This window comes from Helicoverpa armigera, chromosome 16 (genome assembly GCF_030705265.1).
Source record: "Helicoverpa armigera isolate CAAS_96S chromosome 16, ASM3070526v1, whole genome shotgun sequence".
In the NCBI taxonomy this organism is placed as follows: Eukaryota; Metazoa; Arthropoda; class Insecta; order Lepidoptera; family Noctuidae; genus Helicoverpa; species Helicoverpa armigera.
The window spans coordinates 2,216,453-2,235,147 of NC_087135.1; the positions used below are offsets into that span (position 1 = coordinate 2,216,453).

The 18,695-nt window shown below is 35.0% G+C and overlaps 1 protein-coding gene across 9 annotated transcripts; it reads right to left on the reverse strand.

Annotated features, from left to right (window-relative positions):
- Nucleotides 1-3,972: 3,972 nt before the first annotated feature.
- LOC110369826 (insulin-like receptor) lies at nt 3,973-18,045 on the reverse strand. Of its 9 annotated transcripts, none has more exons than XM_064038517.1 (8): nt 18,022-18,045; nt 12,369-12,573; nt 9,127-9,346; nt 8,575-8,715; nt 7,334-7,548; nt 6,850-6,996; nt 6,381-6,543; nt 3,973-6,165 (listed from the first exon to the last, which is right to left on the reverse strand). In XM_064038517.1, exons 2-8 carry the CDS (start codon nt 12,386-12,388, stop codon nt 4,324-4,326), a joined length of 2,748 nt encoding a protein of 915 aa, XP_063894587.1. In that variant the 5' UTR covers nt 12,389-12,573; nt 18,022-18,045; the 3' UTR covers nt 3,973-4,323. The 9 variants fall into 9 exon arrangements, with proteins under 9 accessions (XP_063894587.1, XP_063894584.1, XP_063894585.1 ...); XM_064038514.1 differs by having other exon boundaries at nt 17,951-18,022; XM_064038515.1 differs by lacking the exon at nt 18,022-18,045 and adding an exon at nt 17,778-18,012 and having other exon boundaries at nt 12,369-12,531.
- Nucleotides 18,046-18,695: the final 650 nt, after the last annotated feature.

The window sequence follows — 18,695 nt, forward strand, 5'->3', positions numbered from 1 at the left end:
TAGACATACAAAATAATAAAAATAGTATGTTATAGGACAGTTAAAACGTTTGTTAAAATGAATTTTAAATTAGGTAGGTACTATACCTACTTCAGAACATTAAGTCGTGACGCAATCGTATCGTGGCATCTAAAAACCTCTTCAAACAACATTGTTAATTAAGTATTTCGCACCGATCCCTTTCAATCAGATCCAGCATTAATATGTTTTGAGGCAAGTTCATTCCTATTAGTAAAATAATCACCTTGTTAGACATTATTGTTATTGAGAACACGTATTTAATTCGGCTTGCAAATTAATTAGTTGACTTCAGAATATGGTGGTTATGAACTTGTTAGCACTGGATTATTATTCGAAATTGTATTGATAGAGGTGTCAGTTTTTGTGCAGTGATAGTTCAGTAATGTTTCTTGGAATATGATAGATAACTTACTTACCTATTGCATTCCAGCAAAGGCTTCATCCGAAGCTCTTAGAGATCAATCAATTAGTTTGTTTGAACGAACTAATCGCAGAAACTACTTAACCGATTTGAAAAAATTGTTAAGATATCTCATTCAGGCTTCTTTTATCCTAATGCACAGAGTAGTTCTATCGGTGGCTTCTCAGTGAATAAACGTACAAAAATATACAAAACATTGAAATAAAATTAGTCTTGAAACATTTACGTTGTAACCATGGACCTTAATTAATGTTCTACGGAATATTTCTGTCCTAACTCATCTGAACCCTTTTAGGAACAAGAATTTAGAATGGCACACGAAATTGAATTATAAATTCCTTCAATCATTTTGACAGAACACGTGGCTCAGATCAAATACAACTTTCTTCTATTCTATCAAAAATACTTAACTTACTGAATTAACTTATATACATATGTACCTACTGTTCTTTAGTTTTATTTGTAGTGTAAGCTTGTGATTCTTTTTCATCATATATCATCAAATTATGTTTCAAACCGGATAATATAACCCTCCAATGAAAGAGCTAGAGGCCCAAATTGACCTCAAGCGACATTTTAAAACAGCTTTACTGTATTCTATGAATTTTCATTGCTTTAAGAAAATTATTGTTGTTGATGAACTCGGTCCTGAAGCACTCACCTAATTTATGGTTTAAATACATAAAAAATGTATAAACACTTCAATAATTCCCAATGAGTTCCCAACCCCAGATTCACAGCGACCACACTGCATTCGATAATGATTTTCCACTCACAACACTAATGATAATGGGTATTTTACTTACTCATTAAGTCGTGCTTTACATTAATTAATTACAATCATACTGTGATGTATTTGTTTTCGGGTTTACATGTGTCATTCATGCATAATTTGATGCTTAATTAAATGGCTAATGCGGTAGTCATTTGTTTGTTGTTCTAATATTGATATAAGTGAAGGGAACACTTGATATTAATTATTGTTTGTTGTAGTTTTTTTTGTAGCATTTTTCCTTATCAAAACTTTTTTCGTCGCTCAGCCACAATATTCTTTGAATTATGTGCCAATATGCACGATAGTCTGTGATTTTGTGAACTATCGTGAAAAAGCTGCCATCCGTTAGAGAAAAGAATCCTTTCTTATTTATAGGAAAACGGTAAGTATATATTTTCTAACTCACTTTAATATGGTCCGTTAATAATTTACAAACGACATTCCATTCAATGGCCGGTCGCAATTAACACAGAATTTGTCATAATGAATAAGCGGGAACATGAAAATTATATCGAATACCTTTGTATTACGATAATTATGTCTCTATGTGGACATGTTCATAATTACGTTACAAAGGACGTAAGCTGTAACACACCAATTAATTGTAGAACTGAGAACAGCAATAACGTATGTGAATTTATTTCATTAACAAGCAACTGCCCGCGGTTTTCTTGTGGAAATTACTCAACACGTTCGGATAAAAAGTAGCCCTTACTCGATAGGCGGGCTGTAAATTAAACTATAATATTAAAATCACTGAATTCATATTTTCAAAGAAAGAAACGAAAAATTTTCCTGTTGAGAAATATGACGCCTAATCGTAGCGTAAATGTATGTTGGCGAGTATTGCTATTAATAACATGTTTGGCGCTTTTATTCCAGTTGTTACTGTAGTGCAAAAGTTACATTATAAGTTGGTTAAATAATATACTTACATATCGATTGAACTTTCTTTCAAGCAGTTAAGGCTATGCAAGATAGCGAAATAAACTTAGATTATAAGTATGTGCTTACCTACTTACATACATAATGTGTATGTACGAAAACCCACTTCATCTCACCTTATAAGCATTGAACTTGTAAACGTAAAATCCGTTTACAGAAAAATATATTTTCTGGTCTCTGAACTGACACTATATAAGGCTTCTCTTATTAATGGATAGAACCTAATCCGGGGGTACAATATACCGCAAATGTTATTTAGGATATTATGCAAACGATCCCACTGAATATTGGCACCAAGCCCGATCAATGTATGGATTTCCTAACTTACCGTACCAATATACCAAAGTATTAATACTAGCGCTTTTCCGAGATTTTCACTGCGAACCGTGGTAAGTACTTTACCTACTGATATCTATTTAGCACACCTACATTAAAGTAATATATACTTACTTACAAATTTCTTCTTAATCGGCTCAGGCAGCTGTTAGTTCGTGGAAACACGACAGAGGATGACGTTACACTTATAAAATAGGAAAGTATCTTAGATCTAATATTCTACCCTTAGCATGTTGTGGAAAAATAAAGATGCTTATAAACAAACATTCGCATTTAAAATTTTAGTTGGATTAATTTAGGATTATCGATCAAATTCGGTCTACCGGCGCACATTTTTATTGGCGGTGTCACCGTTTAGAATACGAGCCTTTGAGAGTGAAGTTGTTATGAGTTACAACTCTGGTTCCAAAACTGCTATCGTGTGTGGTCTTTAATTTTATCACAAGATGTGCATGTGTCTGCATGTTTAAGAAAATTCTGTTTTAGAAACAGTTTGTATTTTTGGAAAATAAGTCATGGGGAAAATAAGTCATGGTGGCCTAGTGGGTAAAGGACCAACCTCTCAAGTATGAGGGCACGGGTTCGATCCCAGGTCAGGCAAGTACCAATGCAACTTTTCTAAGTTTGTATGTACTTTCTAAGTATATCTTAGACACCATTGACTGTGTTTCGGATGGCACGTTAAACTGTAGGTCCTGGCTGTCATTGAACATCCTTGACAGTCGTTACAGGTAGTCAGAAGCCAGTAAGTCTGACACCAGTCTAACCAAGGGGTATCGGGTTGCCCGGGTAAACTGGGTTGAGGAGGTCAGATAGGCAGTCGCTTCTTGTAAAGCACTGGTACTCAGCTGAATCCGGTTAGACTGGAAGCCGACCCCAACATGATTGGCAAAAGGCTCGGAGGATAAAAACAGTTTGTATTTTTAAGTTGAAGAGTTGAAACAGATAATAATTATATACCTACAGTTTAAATGTCACCTTCTGTGGTATTCAGAATTTTAATAGTTACTGACTTAGTTCCGTCATACAAATTCTTACTACGTATATGATTTATCTGAAGTTCAGTAATAAATTGAAGTGAACTGCCAGAATTGCCTGAAACAATGCGTGCCCTCACTAAATCAACGGAGCTACCACTGTCTCCAATTCAGGTTATCACAAAGGTCTAACTTATATCTGGCAACAAATTCAATTATAAAAGAAAATAGGAAAGAAACTTTGTAAGTGAAAAAGTTTAGATAACGTTAGATAATTTTGGGAATCGAAGTAATTTCCTTTAAGTTTCGTAACGGTCGAATCTTATTTTATGCCATAAAGGTTCAATCCCTGGCAGGTATCATACACTACATACATCTTGGTTGATACACTTCAAGTACTCCAAATGATCATAAAGAGTAATCTAGGTATTCCTCGTGGTTCCGCCGCCGCGGTGTTAGGAGAAAACTGTTAGGATAAATTAAAACCATTTGTGATATTTAATTATTAAATTCTGTTTATTTCCACAACAACACTCCATACAAGCAAAAGTCAAACGTTTACTTCATTAAAATTAATAACAGAATATTAGCAAAGCTTTTCGAATTATAACTTTCATAAAAGCTTTGCTGAGTGACAGACGCGAGTGTTCCGTACATAACATGGAACCAATTTAATTAAAACCATCATCATAAAAATATAATGGCCGTTTAGGCGAATATTAACTTTTTTGACGACCCGCCACGTTGTACAACACAGTAATTCAGTCTGAAACGTGTATTCATGATTTTCCACGAAATTAATAAGCCTATAGATTCATTGATCTTTACAGTAGTATCACAATACAACATTAATCTAAAGGTATCGTATGAAATGGCACGAAATCTGATAGCATCAAGGCTGGTGGCTCGCTCTCGACACGTGACGAAGACGAACTATCGACTAGCGGCACTACATCGCTGCGATAACTCATTCTCCTCTTAAACCACCCCACTACACACGACGCAATGTATATCAAAATCCCACAAGTCACGCCGATCCACAGCAAAATCGTCTTCGATTCAGTGACGGCGACAATTTTGCTCCATTCGCTACAAGATTTACTGGAAGCGAGAGTTTTTACACACACTCTTACCAAATAATTTGACACTATCACAGATTGAACGAAGATCCTTCTCTCTTCAGCTGATACGCACCAAGATTGAGGCATCAGATTATTTATATTTATTCTAGGCAAAACTTCAACGAAATAAGATAATATGGGGCCGTTCGTGACATTTGGAGCATTCCACCTCACAAAAATATGACCAAATTGGTTAGCATGCAGGTACACTATAGAAGGTATGTCAGCATTTTTTAAAAGGAATGTTCTCACTACACCTTTTGCTGATCTGCTGCAATGTCCACGAGAACAAGCTCTTAATCTAAACTTATAGTCACTATAGGGTGCTAGCCCTCCAACTTGGAAGTCGTTCCTCGGGCTACTAATGTTTAACAAAGTTAAAGTTCGCACGTAGTTGCCAAAACTAGAATTGCTTGAAATTGTACTTTCTTGGTTGTCGCAAACAAAATTAACGTCATCGCAGACGTTGAAGTACTCTTCCACCAGAGCTCCCGGAGTAACAGACGAGAGTATTCCACACATAGATTCACAACTTTTTGTATATTCTGGAGGTGGCCTCCTAACTAAAGCATGACGAGTGTAGTCAACGTCAAACCAGTCTTCTCTGTAGTGACAATAGTCTACCGAAGCTGATTTCCTGGAATACGTATCTATTAAGGCCACATCTAGTTCGTAGTAATCAATGTGGAGAACATAATTTTTGTGGTCAACCCATCGCATTACAACGACGTCTGAGGCAGACGCAACTAATTCCACGATAAAAGGCGGCTCAGGAATTCCCACTGGCGTTGTGAAATTGAATATATTACTTCTAACCAATAACTGGTTTTCAGGATCAGGATCGTAAATTTCAATGCACAGAGCATATGAAGAAGCAGGTTGTAATGCATTCAATTGAACCAGTCCGTAGTTATTATCAAATACTGTTGGGACATCGGTAGCGTGCCATTCAAACTCGCTACAAGTTTCAGGAACTACCGACGTTTGAACTCCGGGAGGTAAACGTACATACAGTGCAGAATAGTGTATGCTATGATTGGAGACTGGAGAAAATTTTATCAATACCGATGATTCATTGGACGGAGTTATATCAAAGTGAAAAGAGACTTCTTTACATGCTCCACGGTACCCGTTGGAGCCCACGGGGACATCTACATTATTCGGCTTAACAGGAACCAAGTTTTTGATTTCATCAATTTTTGACATACACAGGATAGGATTCTGGTCAAACCTGGCTGTCCCATTCATTATTTGGAGGTTTTTGGTAACATTTGCAATAAATAAAGTTTGAAGATTGTTATTGTGATTGACGTCAACACTGTATTTGCCGTCCTTCAATTTCTCCCCTTTTATTAATCTTAGTGATGGCAGAAAATCTAATGCAGTTATATCTGAACTTTCAACTGCTACATAATGAGAGACTACTTCTATTTGTCTTAGGTATTTCCTCAATTCGTTCACAGCCCCCGGTGTTGTTCTCAAATGTATGGTCAGAGATCCGTTAATGTAAACACATCTTTCTGCACTTTGTATGGAACTTAATGAATGGATCTTTAAGTCTCCGCATGTCTGTAATCAAGAAATTCTTGGTTTAATATTTGAGACTTATAAACCTTAAGTAATCTTCAAAAAAAACTCTCACATAAGTCAACTTCTGATTACTTCAAATGGAAACCTTATTAGGACTTTACTAGGGCTTATTAGGACTTTTATACAAACAAATATCTGTTTAATTTCCTACGTTTATTTCTTTAAAGGCTTAAAATTTTATCTGAAATACTTACAATTCCACAATGAGTGCACGGTACACAAGTAGTAGGTGTCGTTTTATTATTCAACTTATAGTCGACAGGACAGTGTGCGACACAGGTATTGTTGAACACCCATCGATCTAGTTCGTGACATTCTTCTTCAGTTATGCAGTATTGGCTGTCGGGAAGAAGAATCCTGTAACAGAAGTTCAGACTCTGAATTATTCAACTTCGTCCATTGACTATATAAGTAAATTATGTATGACATATACTTAATCAACCAGCTTCCCAAGCCCGGATAAAAAGTAGCCTTCGTCTTTTCTCAAGCTCTCATTAATTGTAAACCGAACATTCAAATTGGCTTTGAAGTTTTGGTATAAAAGCGTGACAGACAGAGACACTTTCGCAATTTATGATATGGGATGTATAAGTATTGGGATTAAATGCCAAAATGTTTGATGTGTGATGATACATAAAATATGATAAACATAATTATACTTACGAGTCTGGAGGACACTTCGACACGCAGGTTCCCTTATACGTGTAATGACGGCACACGAAACATGCGTTTTTATTAGTTTTGCGGCAACCCAAGCATTGCTCGTTGCATTTGTCGGCTTCAGGCCCATCTGGGAATAACTGGCATTTTCTTAAAGATAAGAAAAGAATAAAGAATAAGTTATTATATAATATTAAAAGAAAAATACATGTAAAAAACAATGATATAATTATTTAATTGCATGTCGCTAATTAATTATGGCTTTTGTTTTGATCCCCTGTACTACATACAGGACAACTTAATGCGGCTACTGAATCAAATTGTTTGCATTACATAAATTAGTATTATGATCTAAACGTTGCATGATAGCATCATATGAATCCGAGCTCACAGACAATATTATATATCATCTTGCTTTGAACCTTTAGGGAAAACCTCACGTATTATCAAAAGTTACGACCATAAATCATTTCTGCAAAAGTCTTACATATTATTCCAACAGTGGTTCAAGGAAGGATTTCTTGAACAAGTACAGGGGATCCTGCAAGTGACGCTATCTGACGGCTTTTCAAGAGGGCTGATCACGTGTCTAGCTTTAGGAGCCAAGGCCTTCCAGTCAATGGTCTCCACGAAACAGGCTTGAGGCAAAGCCCACATAGTGACCCCTCCTCTATCAATTTTTAGGAGGCTGTAGAGACCAATCTGCAAAAGAAATATATCGGAGATAATCGATCCCTGAAGAATAATAAAGCGTCTTCAATGTAAGAGAATTGGGTTACTATAATAGTCCTAAAATCAGCTTGCAGTCGTAAAAATTTATAAAAAAAACCCCAAAACGCCTTTTGATCAACAGACGAAGTGGCAACAAGCCGAAGCAATGTTTATTTGTATCAGATCTATGATTTAACTGCCTATTGGCACTTCGTCCAATCAAAAAAAAGTATAATAGGTACTCGGTATTTGCTGTGAGCCCAGTTTCTTCCTTCTGATAATGGTGAGAAACGGTACCCAGGATTGTTAATTTAATCAACTGCTTTCAAAGACTAATTCAAATTCACCCATGAGCATCCTAAATAAGCAACAAAATGCGTTCAAATAAAATAATTTTGAAGTTTACATTCCTAGACGTATTTAAATAAGAGAAGGTATATGAATACAATAACTCGCAACGGTTATTGTTTTTGCGGAATATGAAAAATATAATTTTGGTTCCGATGCAGTTTCTGTTTGAATACTTTGTGTACAAAATACCGTACATTCAGTCCGTAGTGTATATGAATATTTTTTAAAAATAAACGAATATCCGCACAGCCATTGTTTGAAAGATTTTAATATAGAACTTCTATTTGGGCTATCTAAATGCAAATACTATTTTTGGAGTTCGGTAGCGACAAATTGAGTGTTGAATCATACGACTTAATTGGTCCGTTTGTGTAGTTGGTTTTGTTTGAAATAGGTGAACATGGTTTTCAGATTAGGTTGCATACAAATACCATTCAAACACAACATCATCACGTTTATATAAATAAACTAGCTCCCGCTAGCACTTGAATAAAAATTCTATAGTCTTCCTCAACAAATAGACTATTTGAAAGAACTTTTTAATTAGTTCAGCAGTGCCTGAGATCATCATACAGTCTTTCTTATTTCATTTGGTACATAATCTCTTTGACTGATGACCGGCCTAAAACTACTTAGTATATTATTTACAAGGCATGACAAACTTACCTCTAAAAGATGTGAATTGTCGTACACAATCAAGGCAAAGTTATTCAGTAACTTAATTCCTCTTATTCTGGTCAGATTCGGAAACAGTTGGCCTACAGATTTAAGGCCTCTCACACGATATATTATTAAGTATTCTGTTATCTGAAACACATAAAAAAAAATCATTAATAAAATCAGGAATCGCAGAAGGTATATTAGGAAAAGCCTTTTCCTAGCAATAAAAGTAGGTTTATTGAGATTGAGACCTTTAATTAGGTAATTACATTTAACGACCAGTCTTTCTAACGACTGTCCAGTCTTTGCAAGAATGTAGATTTCGGATACTTTTGAAAACAAGTGAATGTTCTTGCGCCGAGCGACAAAGGTATACGTTTGTCGCACATACCGAAAAATATAACATGAAAATACTTTGATGACCAACCTTCCTCATGAATTCCTGTTTAGCTTTTTGTAACACTATACTTAGCGGAGGATTTTTTTAAAGCACTTGAATGTTAAGGATAGTTAAGTTAATACAGTCAAGTTATGATAATAGTTTCCAAAATATCTTACCTCTCTCAAATCCCAAAAAGTCACATTAGGAAAACTGTCCTTATTTACTTTCTCTATGAATATTTCTACGCTTCCCACGACGACGACACATCCATCTAAGGTTTTTAAGTCTGAGAGGGTCTTGATAAGTTCACCTTTGCATATTTTTGTATAGTTCGTGTATTTGAGATCCAACCTTTGTGGAGAAATGAAACCGAGGAGGTAGAAGTGGAATAGAAACCTTGAAAAAATGGATCAAATTAATATTAGGCTTCATTGATTTATGCTGAGGCCCTAGAAAATAATCTTATCGATATTTATTAATCACATTTACAATACAAATTAAAAACTATCTTAATTAAAAACCTAAAACAAACAAGCGTCAAAAAATTCGCCCCCATCGCTGTCGACTGGGAGCGTGCGAATGCATTACCTCTTTAAATCACCTGCTAATCCTTTTTCCAAGGTAATAGTCAGCCTATCGGTTACTAGAAAATAAAGGCGAAAAGTTGTTGGCGTTTGTGTAGCATTAGTACTGTGAGTTTATATTAAAAACCTAGGCATCCGTAAACCAAACGAATCTTTTATACTTAATCGCTCATAGCACAGAGCTAAAAAATTGCAACAAGGAAAATACTATTAGCACTTATTACACTTGATAAGACTCATTAGATTGCAATACATTCGTATGTAAACATAACGTTATTATTAATTTCACTTATTATTTCCTCTGGGTCAATACAAAGCCGAAGGGTCGTTGATAGTACTTGTTAACTTTATAAAATAATACAATTAGTACTTCCTGAGTTATTTATAAAATTAAGCTCTTTCGTAATAAGAGTGCTCCATAGTTTGCGAGTAAAAGAGAATACGTTTAATATGCTTAATTGTACTTAACACTAATTGCATGATTATTTATAATAGTCTTTAGTATTATTTGCAAAAATAATAAATGGAAATCGTGAGGTCAGATCTTAGCTGTTACTTCCCTGTTTTGACTAAATAATTCAATTAATACACAAAATTATCCAATTAATGTTTTTGTATTTAGTGGGATAATTATAATCTATTGTCCTAAAAAAATGTGACTATTCCTGGTATTTATTATAATTATTAATTAACTAATGTTCCAAAGCGAATTTTAAATTGCGCTATTATGAAATTCTTACATTCAAAATTACTGTTCTAATAGTAGGTACTAGATAAGTATTATGTAAAAAAGCTCTAGGTTTTATTTTTATCCTTCAATTTATTTAAAACAAACAATGTTAAATTGAATTTGAATTTATTTTATGCAGAACCGTTAATGTGGCTGAAATATTTTTATTTTGTAACAAGGTAATAGGCACTCTAGGACATTTCCTTACCTACATGATATTTTGTAAAGTAGGGATCCCTCAGAAAGCAAGAAAAACCGCGAGAAACCGCTAGTTTAAAATGAAAATGGTTGCGTGACGATCGTATGTATGTAACTGTACGATTTTATGTAAAAACGTGAGTTCTATTCCCATACCCACTAGAAAAAAATATTCATATTTCGAACGATCCGCAGTCATTTGTTGCGGGACTAATCGACGACTGTTATATGGCTTGTGAAATTAACGCTACACTATACCACAGTTTAAATATATTCTCTTGTAAACGGTTGTGAAGCTACGTACTGTCGTTCGTAACAATGTCACTCACACACGCATGTGCTCGATGCACCACACTCAGAGCTGACAGCACCGGCTGACGACCTCCATGGCGCAATGGTCACCATGCCGGACTGCCGAACCTGAGGTCTCGGGTTCGATTCCCGGTTCGTTCGAAATTAGTATGTGATGAGCATGCTTGTTGGCCGTGATCTGGGTGTTACAATGTGTATTTATAAATATGTATATGTGTAGCCTATATGTAGTTTATCAGTTGTGTTAGCACCCATAACACAAGTTAATTAATAACTTATCATGGGACTAACCGACCGTGTGTGAAAAAAGTGTCCCGACTATATTATATACTTATTATAAAAGCTCATCGATGTACCTGCGCGCATGAGTGACATTTTTACCAACGTTACCTACCTTCACAACTGTACTTCTTTATTCTGTCACTATACAATAGACATTTCTAACACCCACTCTACATTTTACATTAACAAAATAAGCAGGAAAAAGTTCTCGAGTAAACTATAGCCGATAATTAGCCTTACATAATTAGGTGTAATTAGGTACCCGGATAATATCATTATTGATAGGCATATTTTTTGTCGCAGCTAAAACAAGTAGCTATAATAATATCATGTACCTAGGTACGTGCAAGGAATCTTAAACAAGTTTTTACTCAAGATGCGTGGGATATCCAATTATTATCTAGTAGCGATCTAGTAATTGAATATTGTGTTTCTATGCCTGAACTAATAATTATAAGTAGATATAGGATCCGAAGTATACTTGTCTGTAATTGATTAGGGTTAGATATTAATACCTTTACCCCAGTACAGAAAAGCTTAGGAAGAGTTATAAATTAGGTAGATTATAGGCCAGTTTCACCGGTTATTGATAAAGTGTGTATAATAGCTTATCAAGGAAGATATCTGCCAGATAAACTATAACGTTTGATTTCAAAGGTCTCGGATAGCAACTGAAAGCAATAATTATAAGCAACCTTTTATGGACAATTTATCGATAACCAGTGAAACCGGGTCTATGTGTCTGTAATTCGTTTTTTTTTTCTTTATCTGGCTTATCCTGAGCATCGAACCCATAGACTACAGGCAGGACTAAAGGGCTTATTACATTTGTCTAAATAGGTTTGTCTAATTAGGTTTCTAAATGATTTAATGAAAATTACCTTCCTAAATGCGATTACATTTGACTGAATTTAGTGACTGAATCATTTAGACGACTGAATTTAGTCAAATGTAATAAGCCCTTAACCATATACTGGCAACTTCTAAAACAATGAAGCGCTACAAACTACTCTTTTATTTTTGGCCAAAATATAAAATTCCTTTTTCAAACTGCGTCCAACACTAGGTACCCATATTTAATTATATCACCAAGTTTTATTATAAAAAAGGTTCTTTACCCTGTTAAGGACAGCGTGCGAAAGAGACAAATAGACACATAATTCTTCTGTCAAACACGTTCTGCATGCATCTCTGGTTGCAACATAATATTGAAGAAACATGCAATATATTAAATAGCAATAAATATGACAAAAAGAGTGAGAAAAGATCAATGAAGTATTGAAAATAAATGACACATAAAAAGTTGTATTACCATATCAGCGTTTTCGCCATGACACCTTGAGTTTGCCGAACTTTTTATACTTTTTCTGCGCGCGCGCTGCTAACCGCTTCCTCAATACGAAACGACTGAGTAGCCTCAAGTGTAGATACCTTACATTTATGGGAAAACACATTGTGTTCCGTTTCCCATGGCCCTATATTGATCATGGGATTTTAGCTATTGTCTGGATCAATTTCTAAAGTATTAGCAACAAAGAAATCTATTAAAAACCAGTAAACGGATGGTTTGCGGTATTGTTGTCTCTTTTCTACTTAGCACGTATTGATTTGTGGGAAAAGGACAGAGCAAGTGAAGTTGGTTGATTGAAGTCGTAGTGTAATAATTATTTTGCTATTTATTTTAATCTTGTGATCGTGAACGTAATCAAAACAATTTAGATAAAAGTTTGCTTTTCTATTGGTTGGGACTTTGACCACAATGCCAGTAACGTGACATATCTACTTATATTAACTGCAAACACTAGTCAAGAGAGTAGGTATCTAGGTACTTTGATCATGGCGAGAGGAAAAAGTTAACAGAAGTGTATTTGTTGTTATAGTAAAGAATTCAATTTATAAACAGAATTTAATTTCCTTATAATTAATGCAGTATTGCACGTGCTAATAAATAATCGTGAACCCTTGACCCTAGATGCAATTAACGCATAACATAAAGTTATTTACTTCAAACTCTTTCATAAATAATCCCATTAGTGTTCAATCTACAGATAGCCGATACCACTTTGGATAGAATGTCCCAGTTTTAGATCGGTTCAATATGCTTCATGCTCCTAAAATCGAATTTGAAATACGTCACTGTATGTGTAGTCACTATCTTTACATCAATATACCTATGCCAATTGCTACAATTTGACAAATCAAATTCGCTATCGCCAAGCTCTAGATAGGCTCTTAGATTGATAGGTCTCGCTTGGTGATAGCGAGTGAGTGCGACCGCTACCAACTCAAGTAAACGTCCTGCTCGATTTTTCAGCAACAACGAAAAAAAATTATTCCCCAGACAGAAGAGTCCAATGACTAATGAAAGTCTCAATTCTTCCTCCCCCGGCCCAATATCTACTTTCATTGTCCCAATCACGGACACGGAGGAAGGAAAGATGAGATGCCATAAGACAGGTGGGTCAGGTGTCTTCTTGAACACCCGCATTTTACCGACACTACTTTCTTTGGAGATTTTACATTATGACATCTCCGCTCGTCATTTTCTTTTCCGTGGTCCCGGTGCTTTGACGAACTATGGAAACTAGTAGCAAATCATATTAGTCATGATGTCACAATCATTATCGCATTGTTATTGTTATTTGTCCATGAGACCGTGTCACTATGCTTTTGTTTATATGGTTAACACTGTAATTACACAATGTTCGCTGCGCTTTCTGATTTTGTAGCTTTGGAAGGTCATGTTTGATTTTTGGTCGTTTTCATTTGTTTTTTTTTTTTTAATTGGATGATATTATAAATGTGCATAATGATAGGATTGACGTTTCAGGACCTATGTTCTAAACTATCTAACTATAGTTCTTAGCATCTTACAACTATCTACTTATTTGGTACTAAGGTATTCTAGAAGAGATACAATTGTGTGTTCCTGAGGAATACGTAGGCAGAAGGCGGAGGCCACCTCAATTCTCGGTGCCGCGCGCGCGCACCAACCTTCTGCAACTCGCGCCGCTCACGCGGCGTATTTACAGTATATACATGGCTAGTACGCAAGCGTGTGAAACTAGTCGCGAATAGATTGGAATTCACTTTTTATACAAAGTCTTCCGATGTATACAGCAGCAGTACGCAAATACTCGCATATATTTTGTAGTGGCCAAAGTAACTTGCTTTGTTCCAAAATATACAGTGCTAGTCCGCATGCAAACTAATCGTGTATACATTGGAATAGGCGCGAAAAACTTTACGATTTCAATCTATTCGCGAGCATGCTCGCCATTTTGATTAAAACACGACCTAGCATTTAATGTTAATTTAAATATTGATAATGCTCGTAAATTCAATTTTATTTTTGTATATTTTTTAAACAAGTTGATTTTTTATGGGAAAAATAAGTGTAGCCACATAATTATTTATTGAACACATGATTAAGCTTCTAATTTTACATTATTTATACATTGTCATCTAATTTACTAAGTCGGCCTCGTTTTTAGTATATTAAACATTGTATTAAAAATTGAAGTTAGTGACGAAAACGAATCGCTGCAAAACCGACTCCACGTAGTCTTGTCTGCCCTACCCCTAGAGTGCAATTCAAAACCGCGTAGGCGCGGAGGGGCGAGGCGGCCTGCGAGCTGAGCCGCAGGTAGTTTTAAGGTGAGCGTGAAAACCATCTGCGACGATAAGCTCGCATGGGACCGCCGGAGCCCCGCAGCACCGGAGCCGTGACAGAAGCGATGCTTGCTGCATGTTGCTTGCATACATTTTTAACGTAGTGAGTTAAAAAATTAGAAGCTAATTAAATATATTTTATGGTGTCATTTAATAGTATTTTAGAAGTTTACTGTTAGAATGCATGCTACAAATTTAGATGCTAAAAAATAACCATCATGCTGAGTTGTATTTAGAGTGGTTTACTTAGAAGATAACTAGTGGCTAAGATAGTATTATTTAGATGCTCGTTGATTGTGGCTGACTTAGTAATTTAGAAGGCAACGTACTTTTTTGGGGGTGAATAATGATATTAAAAAGAAGCCTGTTTAATTAGCATCCATTTTTAATAAACAAACTCAGATTCAAAAGCCTTTTTTATTTAATGCTTTACCTAATATTAATTTTGTATAGTTAAAGACCGTGTATAAATTGGAAAGATGCATGTACACGTCTAAGCTACGAATTATACGCGAGCAGTACGCAAAAATCGTGTATACTTTGGAATCACAAATTAAAAAACAGCACTACAAAATATCAGCGAGCAGTTTCCTATGGATGCGTTTTGGCTATGTACACTCTGTAAATACGCGCTCACGCGGGCGCTGCGCACGCTCAACACGGTGGCTAGACAAATTGATCTTTTTTCCTGCTCACTGACTGAATTCACAAGGGCTACTTTATGTGTATTATGTGACTATGATTAGTTTTAAGATATGATTATATTTTGATTAGTATTTTTTTAGAATGTTAGTTAGTTGTTGTTTAGAATGTTTAATTTGTCTACGCTATTGCATTAGGATAAGTTCCTGTAATAATAGTCGTAAGTTGATAATAATAAATAAATAAATAAATAAATAAAATCAAAATCAAATTGTCTTTATTTCAAATAGGCCTTTGCAGGCTCTTATGAAACGTCAAATTAATTGCACGGTTCCAAAAAGTTGGTCTCATGGAGAAGAACCGGCAAGAAACTTCATGTACCTACTACCTAACTCCATCCAACCAAAAACGAAAATGTTTGGACTGAACAAGATTTTGTTCTCAAAATTTCCTTTATACTAATATTACCACGAACCACAAAAAAAAACAGTTTATCTCATTCTACAACTAGAACAACGAAAACCTAGGCGATTGGACAGAAGCCCGATCCTTCATCAATCAACATTTCCAATATAAGGTTCAAGGATCCAATAGACATCAATCAATGAGTCAGGACTAAATGACGTGGCTCTAAAGAGGCCTGTCTCCTGGAATGGGTGCTAAAACAATACACAGTACATTAGTTTATTAATTCTTGCGGTTCGCTTGAAGGTTTGGACTGGTACTTATGATAAATGCGAAAGAAACTGTCTGTCTGTTGCTTTTTCTCGTCAAAATTATTGAACCTCTTGGGGTTTATAAAGTTCTGTGTATTGAACTGAAATGAACCTGCGAAAAAATATAGGGTACTTTTTATCTGGGTGTGTTAAGTTGTTGCCCAGGACGCAGGCGGAATTGAGGTGAACAGCTTAATAAAGACTTATTAATTAGACTAATAAGTAGGCAAATACCCGAAATAACAGCGCAATTGACAGGCAGTTACTCGTTGCCAACTTTTTGAAATTCAAGCATTGCTTTCTTTGGAAAGGTTTAAACATATTACGTAGACATTAGTTTCAAAACCGAAACAGTTCTCACTTTAAATAAACAATAATTCTCAGACCAAATAACAACATTCTTATTACAAAATCGAACGTTTAAAGTAAACGTAACATTGCGGATAATCCGTTATTGCTAATAGGTCAATTAAATGCCATAACAAGATGTGATATGAAAATAAACTCGTGCGCATACAAAGGAGCCCTTGGACAGCGCAGTGAGTCATGTAAGCGGCTTGCTAACTATTTTGTTGATATGGAAACAATATCAAGAAGCATTGTAGAAGATTTACATTTGGTTCATTTTATTCATAACACAGGGGTAACCTTAAACAGACACCATTCTCTTACAAAAGCAACCTGTATTGTAATGTACTTAACACTGTAATTGAAGAGAAAATTTTTATTTATTTATTTATTTAATGTCGGAGAATTACAGAAAGGTTTTTCATAAATGAAATAAAAGAAATTGCAATAAAGTTAGAACCTCCTTTAAGAATTTATAAATGGATTAGGTACCTATTCGGTACTATTAGGTACCAATTTTTTTCATTACTTGGATTGAGACGATAATTTTCAAGGTTGGAAAGTATGAGTCGGTATTAAAGATCAATTGATAAAGCTTTTTTTACGTCATGTAAATATGTACATTCATCGAAGTAAATACAAACCAAGTAATTAAGTAGCTATTTCTAATAAAATTTATAAAAACTCTGTTATAATAAAAACTATAATATAATAAAAAAAAAAATAATAAAAAAAAATTGATAAACTAATACGTACCTAGGTATCTGTAGGTAGAGCGCAATACATACTTAATAACAGAAGTTTTATTAAAGTTGCAAAGTTTTTAATCAGAAAAAAATCCTCAATCTATATAGGACACGGTTCTTAAGCATCATAATTTTTCAACATATCTAGGTACCTAGTCAATTAATAATAAAATTGACAACGTTTTAGCCTGTTTCAAATAAAAATTGTGTATGAAACCAAACCCACCTAATTAGAAATTCGTTGAAATATATATGGCTACATAATAATAACTAGCTAGTACCTACCTATGCCATGCTGTTACAGCCTTTTTATCGTCCCACTGCTGGGCACAGGCCTCCTCTCACACGGAGAAGGATTGAGCATTAATCACCACGCTTGCTCAATGCGGGTCGGTGATTATGCCATAATAATGATTAATAATTGATAATGGAGTAATTATATCGTGCTAAGCTATTATTGACTTCAATCAACAAACGTTCACCACATTCGAAAACAATATCAAAACGCCGAGGAATTAAAAAACAAAATATAAAGCTAATTTCACCAACAACAGTGAGCTTCCCAATTAATTAAAGTACCGTGATTAATTAGTCTACCTGATATTGACAACTACATGCACAACCCTACATAACATTATTTTCCAATACAAAATGCTTCGAAATCACTTAATAAAACCACTAAAAACACTTCGTAGTCTAGCAACACTAGAGCACTAATTTCACAAAAAGGTTTTATTACTTATTCTAAAATCGTAAATAAGGAAAATTGCCTGGGACTGGACAAAGTCTGTTTTTAAACGCGTATGTGGAACGACTGGACCCGAGCGGTTATAATACCTACGTATAATTTTGAATTGTTAACAAATTGTCTAATTATTGCCGCGATGATTTCGATGGGAGCTAATAAAATATAAACGTATTTGATCGCGACCTTTGCAGAGGTCAGTTTTGTACAGGCTGGTCAGTTATTTTTTCGGAAGTGTGGCTGTTGTTTGATAGTCTTTTGTTTAAAAGTTTTTATTTTTTGTTTTGTCTCATTTGACGATTCTAGGCCACTTTATTATAGACATAAGGAAATACCTTATCGCAATTTTTTTATGACTGTTTCCTATTAATATTTACCTAATGTAGGCAAGTAGGTAGTATGATATTTGGAAACCAAGCGTGCTTACCTAATAATTATCCTCAGCTTGTGTCTAGGTACTCTTGGACATAGGTAAGCCCATCTAATCAGACGCTGTGTCGTCCGATTTTCAACTGTCATCAGCTGTTCAGCTGCTCTAGGTGGATCGTCACGTCATGTTTCCGTATTATAATGTCTAGGAAGTAGATATTATACCATGCTTAAGCTATGCAAAGATGTGCATAATAATATGTAAAGAATGCAAGAACCTAGGCTATAGGTACGTACGTTAATACCAAAAACTTACCTATCGAAAAGTCAAGTCACAATTTTCAGACTGGGTATACACAACCTTCACAAGTATGAATAAGAATAAAAAGTCCATAAGTAAG